Here is a 7,500-nt window from a genome sequence, read left to right on the forward strand (position 1 = left end):
GTGGATATATATATATATTTACAATATATACATACACACACTATAACATATGCAGAAGTCTATTTCTGTTACCAGTGGACCACGTGGCTGTTTTCCACGTGGATCCATAAGTCCGAAATTTAACCTTTCACTCAGCGAGGGCGTAGGTGACGAGGTCATCTGATCTCGTTTGACCCGGAGTTCGTGTCAAGCACCCGACGCGGTAAGGTCAGCTCCGCCCTCTCCCTCCGGGCAAGCTGACTGCGACCGCATACCGCGATTACCCCTATAAATAGACATGTCTCTTGTGTTCCCATACTGCGTGTGTCAACTCTTAGAAATAAAGAGTGAAGTCGTATATCAGTATCAATACCCCTGCAAGCCAATGTACTAAGGTTGATAGCCTTTTACAATCTGGTGGCAGGGTGGCGCTGTGTCCTTCCGGCTCGCAGCAAACCTTCAAAGAAAATCCGCTTGACCAATTCAAGACATGGCTAAGAAAAAAAAAAAAACACGTAAGTACACGTTTGGGCCCTCCTTTCTATTTTCCTTTCCATTCTTTCTTCGCCCATATATGTGTTAAGCTGTTGGTTTTCTGTTGGGTTAAAAGTGCTACATGACAGCAAATGGCACGTTCTCACACTATTCCCTTCACCTTAGATAGCATTTCCGTGTGATCGAGTATGTGGTCAACAAACATGAATATCATTCGTTAGTTAAGTAGTTAATTAATTTCTCTCGTGTTTAGAGATTTATGTTGTTTCATTTGCAACGAATTTAACGCGTTCATGATTTTATGTTATCACAAATATCATTTGATTTTATCTCGTTCCTCCCCTCGCCCCGACCTGACTGTCCCTTTTCTTTCGCTTGCGGTCACTTGAATGAGAAAAAGGTTGTTTTTCCGTCTTGACCTGACGACGTGGGAAGGGTGAAGATGACAGCTTGGTTCCTGTAATTTGGTTGTTGTTTTGTTGATGCCTTGGGGGTTAACCATAGCATTGTTACATTGCTTTTTGGTGACACGTTCTATCGGCGCTAGAACGGAGCATGTAACGCAATTTCATTAAAATGTATTATTTTGAATATAGCGTAGGATTTCCCCCCATATCATAGTGCACAGGATTGCCCGATATTGCCCAGGTTGCGTAAACGCCTAATATCTGCACTCCGTCGTTCGAAAGTAGATACAATAAACCGAAGTTATTCGTTCGATCGGCACCTTTGAGTCGGTGTGACCCGCGGTTACGTCCGTTAATTAATGTAGGACTAGGGTTTAAGCTAGAATCATTATTCCTTATTAATCACACCTTTCTCACCCTCTTGAAGTCGCTTGCATGTTTTGGGTATATCCCAAGCGTTTGTGTGATTTGTGATAATTTAAATATCCTCAGGAAATTTTGCGAGTGCCCATCACAGGTACGCAGAAAAGAGCAGGTTATTTATAGATTTCCCTGGCTCGAGTCGCTTCAGTCATTAACGGCATTTGGGTATAGGATCCCCCCATTAATGAAGTCTAACATGCCTAGCTAGACTTGTACCTCGGCAGTTCAGATTTTCTGACCCCGAGAAGATTTGCTTGCTAAAAAGTTTTTTTCATGTCACCATTCATTCATGCATACATTCTGTCATATATCATTATATGTTGAATTCAATGTGGTAGTTGAAATAATTTTAAATAGCTAGCATTGCTAATTTACTTCAGTTTTGTTATAGTGAACGTTAATATTCATGTTTGTGATTCATTCTCTGTGTGAGGTCACTCTCGCTTTCCTCTCATTCACGCTAGCTGTCACTCACACAAGCATACACAAACACATTCACCTCACTCACACACGCAGGACAAAAGACACTGAACCTTTCATTAATAGGGTTGGTTGCTGTCTTAGTGCCGGCATAAATATTTATGGTGTATCTCTTTAACCCGCAATTTTGTCTGTTGTGATGAGTGACTCGTACATGATGTACAAATTACATTTATTTCTTCTCTGTATGATGACAGTGGTTCAAGTAAATCCTTGCGGATTGCTATTGTCATTTCCCTTATCTACTCTCATATCTATCAGAGACAGTTGGTAGTTCAAGCCAGGTCCATGCGTCTCCCTCTTCTTCTTTTTTTCTTATCTTTGTGAAATAAAACACAAAATGAAAAAAAAAGGACAAGAATAAATTAAAAACTAACATTAAAAACCGCAAATTTTTATTAATAACCGGCTAGTGGTACTTAACACCCCCTCTTCTTTGTTGCCTTTCTTTTTCTCTTACTATCTGGCCCTTATGTGTACGATCTGGTTCCCCGACTATATATTGCAGTCGGACCGACACGGCACCAGAGGAGGACCCTTAGGATGCTGTGAGATGGAAGTCATCGGAAGATCGCCATAGGCCTGCAGCCAGATGTCGTCAGAGCAGGTGTTAAGCTGTCCCATAATGTAATGGACAGGCGTTGCCTGCCGGACTCCCCGTAGATCCAGTGAAGCACCAGCACCTTACCGCAGGTACCAGTCATCCCAGGATGCTGTGCATGGGCGACGCCTGGCGGACGCCTGCAGATCCAGTCAACTCCAGGAGCTCATAGCGCAGGTATGAGCCGCCCCGAGATGCCGCCCCTACCCCAACACCCATAGATCCAGATGAAGATTACAAGGACGTGTGGACGCAAGAAGGACCTGGACGAGATCTGTGAGAATGTGTGGATGAGGACGCCGCCGAGTTAGGCCTGAACGAGGAGGTCTAGACGAATCCGAAGTCAAGGAGGACCTGTGCGAGACTTTCGAGGACGTGTGGACATCGAGGACGGACAGATTACACCGAGGACCGACAGGGATGAGCAGCCACGAAGATGCACCAGGACAATGCACGAGAACGAGACGACCAGCCAAGTTAGGTCACCCTTGAAGGCGCCTCGAGGGCAAGGCGCGAGTAGGTGGTCAAGCAATATAACATACGAGGTCATCTGATCTCGTTTGACCCGGAGTTCGTGTCAAGCACCCGACGCGGTAAGGTCAGCTTCGCCCTCTCCCTCCGGGCAAGCTGACTGCGACCGCATACCGCGATTAAACCCCCCCCTGAGCGGAGGGCGTGGTCAGTGGGCCAGCGCCCGGTCGAGCAGTTCCTCGAGGACGGCATAGTCCGGCCTGGCGAGCGGCTTCTCCTGAATGGCCCTCTGCATGGCCTTCAGCGCCTCGCGTGGCAGCGCCCTGGGGTTGGCCTTCTGCCGGTCGATGAGCAGCCCGAGCGAGAGGCCGCTCTGGCACGCCGCCGTGAACTCAATCAGATTCACGCCCTTCACCTCGTAGTCGGCGCCGAGCGCGACGGCGACGTGGCCCGTGGCGAAAATGTTGTGCACGAAGTTCAGGGCGTGCAACTCCTGGAGGCGGCGCACGACTCCCACGAGGGCCTGCACGAAGGCGCGGATGGGCGTGCGCGCGTCCAGCACCAAGCTCAGCAGGTTCTGGGCGCGCAGGCACTCATGCATCAGCATGGGGTACTCGATGCCGTAGCCAAACAGCCTGGGGGCCCCGGCGCGCCCCTTAATCGCCAGCAGCGCCTCGAACTCACGCACGTACATCGTGTCTTGCATGTTCAGCATGACCTTCATGGTGACGTCGATGCCGGCCAGCCGCGTCCTGAACAGGGCGGCGGTCTGCGTCTTGCCCTCGAAGTGCTTCTTGAGCCTCTCGATGCTCTCATTGTCTACGCCCGCGTAGTCTAGGTTCTCCTCGGCCGGCGTCTCGTCCAGGGCGCCCTCGCTGGGCGGCGTCGGAAGCACCGCGGGGCAAGGGACGTCATCTGCCGGGGGGAGGGCTGCGAGGACCCATCGGATGCGGCGCAGGAGGCCGCCCTAGGCCAACAGAAGGGAAAGCCAATGGTACTATTTCCAGTCCCCGTCGTGGGCGAGGTCCAAGACGGAGGCCAGATTTGTGCAGCTGAACGGCAATGTCATCCAAAAGAGAACCATATATATATATATATATATATATATATATATATATATATATATATATATATATATATATATATATATATATATATATATATATATATATAATATATATATATATATATATATATATATATATATATATATATATATATATATATATATATATATATAATATTCTACCGTGCTGAAAATGAGACATTTTCGAAATCCACCTCAGGTCAGGTCGAACGAACGCCACACTGGTACATTACTTGGAGAATTGCGTGCACACGCAATTCCTAAGACAAACCCCACAGAACACAGCCGTCGTGCTGGTAAACAGATTATGCGAGATGCTTACACCACGGCTACAGGAGCGCCTGCTGGCAATCCCACCGCCACGGTAAGCACCGAGTGTCAGACCAACAAATGAGACAGCCATAAAAAAGCTGACACAGGCCGGGCCATAAGTGAAAGGCCCGGGCGAAGCCAGAACTTCGCAAATCTCAAGCAAGCAAGCAAGCAAGGTCAGGTCGAAGGATCAGGCGATCTATGCGAATGTATGATCTGCCCTGTGTATACCGTGGTGCTTCTCTCACTCTCTTGCACTCCTTCCCTTCCCTTTCCTCTTTAGATCCGAAGATGAAATCCAGGAAGATTTTGAAAATGTTGTCTCATTTTCAATAAATTTCGTTTGTACATGGTGAGTTTGTCTACCATGATGTCAACATGGAAGAATATTTTGCCAATCACACAGACACACACACATATATATACATATATAAATACATACATATATACATATATCTATATATACATATTTACACATACACACACACACACACGCACACACACACACACACACACACGTGTGTGCGTGTGTGTGTGTGTGTGTGTGTGTGTGTGTGTGTGTGTGTGTGTGTGTGTGTGTGTGTATGTATATATATATATAAATGTATGTTGTGCGTGTGTATGTATGTATGCCTGTGTGTGTGTGCATGATATATGATCTTATATTACCATTATCCTTGTGTGCGACCTGACCTCCTGCGAGTAGCGACACCACGGACGAACTATGCCAGAATGCATGGACGCCACTAGTTGTCGCAAACCGAAATAGACACAAACGACCCTGAACAAACCAACAAACTTACGTAATTCCACCATCGATTTTGAAGTTTCCGTAATCTCCACAGTCGGGGCCTTTGGTGAACACTTGGGCGCCCAGAAGCTAGTTCTCGACTCCCCTGCGCTGAAAGTCTTTATGTGCAGGTCACTGTCTCTGTTAATCTTCTTTGTGCAGTGTAGAACCAGGGCCCAACTACGACTGCTAATCGTGCAGGTTGTATTTTTCGCTCATCTTCTTCAGGCGAAACGTAAGATATACACGCGGAAATGTTGGTAGGGTTATCACATGAGAAAGACATTCTGAATCTGAATGTATAAAAGCTGTCGCAGTCAAAATCAAATGGCGCAGAAATGTGATACATGTGAAATGAAGTGATTTAAATAAAAAAGTGATTAGGATAAGTAAATTGCATGGATTTATTATTTATCTATTATACTATATTATTATTAATATTATTATATTATAGTATTAGTATATATAATTCATATTATTATTTATTATTATTATTATTATTATTATTATTATCGATATTATTATTATTATTATTATTATCATTATCATTATCATTTTTATAATGATAATAATATAATATAATAATAATTATATTATTATTATTATTATTATTATTATTATTATTATTATTATTATCATTATTATTACCATCATCATCATCATCATCATTATCATTATCATTATCATTTTTATAATTATTATTATTATTATTATTATTATTATTATTATCATTATTATTATTATCATTATCATTATCTTTGTCATAATGATGATGACGAAGATGGCTTTCGGACGCGAGAGGCCTTGGCGACCTCAAAGAAACGCCTCTCCCTGGACCCGACTGTATTTCCTTTTTTCTGTAATCTTCCTCTACATTCTCTGCCTGCCTGTGACGTCATCAAAGCACCTTGCGCTTTGATATTTCTCTTATCAGATTTTAAATGGTGACACTATTGGTAACAAATAGGACATGATTTTCCTTCATGGCGATCATAATTTCACATACTAATAATTCTTCTTGTCACCCCGCGGGCCACTTACGATCAGAAAAATAGAAATAATTATAATAGAAAAAATAATAGAAAAAACGTGTAAGAGTGTACGTGATAATCTCAGAAGACGAAGGACTGGCTTAATTAATCATGTAAAGCGGCCGACTGTAAGACAAATGCGCCGCGGGCTGCGTGTCTGACACCCCTGACGTAGACAATAATGGTTAGGATGCTGATAATGATTATAACAACAAAACAACAGCAACGATAATAATGACATTAATAACAACAGATGTGCTAACAATAGCATAAAACAACAACAATAATAATGAAGATGATGATGAAACAATAATTCCCAATAAGGATATTAATATTTTAGTAACAATAACGGCGACGGTAATAATGATAAGAATAACGAAATAACGATTATAATAAAATTACCATTTAAGATAATGTTAATAACATTAATAACAATAATGATAATAATAACAATAATGATACTACCATTGCTAACTGATGATGATAATAATGATAATAATATTAATGATGATGATGATGATGATGATGATGATGATAGTAATAATAATAAAATATAATAATAATAATAATAATAATAATAATAATAATAAATAATAATAATAATAACAACAACAACAACAATAACAATAATGATAATAATAATAACAACAACAACAATAATATTTAAAAAATAATAATAAGAGAAATAATAATACTAGTGATAAAAAAAGAATAATAACAAAAACAACAACAGTCAATCAAATTGGAAGTTGCACTTACCGCTCCCTCCGCTCTCTACAACCGTGAAATCGTGCCACTGTCCCTTCTTGGCCTGATTGATACTCAGAGACACTTCACCCAAGTCTCGAGGGAAGTCCAGTCTTATCTCGTCTGTGTTTCCGGGCCACCAGTACCATGTGGAGGCTCTATCAAGAGGGATTCTGAGTGCATATAGTTCATGATTTCCGCATGATGTTCCTGTTTGGGTAGAGAGATAATATGAAAAAAATTGATATATTTACTGTATGAGCGGAAACTCCATATTTGTTTTTCTGTCTCGAAATTTTTTTCCTGAAGAATTTTATTCGTAATGTGGAATTTCTGTTTTTACATATATTTCTATTTGCAGAACATTTATCAGTCTTGTCTATTCATCTACCTATTTAACTGTTTATCTATTTTTCAAATACCTATAATTTTCAATGAGGAGGAAATAAGACAGACTAACCTGACACTGACGAAGTATTTCTGCATTTTTCGATGGTCTTGTCAGGACATTCTGTTGGAAATTTGTTTCTTTGTCAGATATTAACTTCCATGCAAAAGTGTTCCACAGGCATTTTATTTATATATGTATTTACATAATCTTGTACACTTGGGATTTAAATCAAAGAAAAATAAAAGATATGCGAAAAAGAAAGCAAGTCCGGGTGAGAAAAAATAAG

General features: G+C 41.7%; 1 protein-coding gene across 1 annotated transcript in view; it reads right to left on the bottom strand.

Annotated features, from left to right (window-relative positions):
• LOC119596771 overlaps positions 1-7,500 on the bottom strand; it is a 14,154-nt gene that overhangs the window by 1,315 nt on the left and 5,339 nt on the right. The window contains exons 5-7 of the mRNA XM_037946097.1: positions 7,284-7,334; positions 6,836-7,033; positions 5,059-5,259 (exon numbers count right to left, since the gene is read on the bottom strand). Of these exons, the coding sequence (XP_037802025.1) occupies positions 5,059-5,259; positions 6,836-7,033; positions 7,284-7,334 (450 nt within the window). The remainder of the gene's footprint in view (positions 1-5,058; positions 5,260-6,835; positions 7,034-7,283; positions 7,335-7,500) is intronic.

The sequence above is a fragment of the Penaeus monodon genome, chromosome 38, assembly GCF_015228065.2.
Source record: "Penaeus monodon isolate SGIC_2016 chromosome 38, NSTDA_Pmon_1, whole genome shotgun sequence".
Classification (NCBI taxonomy): domain Eukaryota; kingdom Metazoa; phylum Arthropoda; class Malacostraca; order Decapoda; family Penaeidae; genus Penaeus; species Penaeus monodon.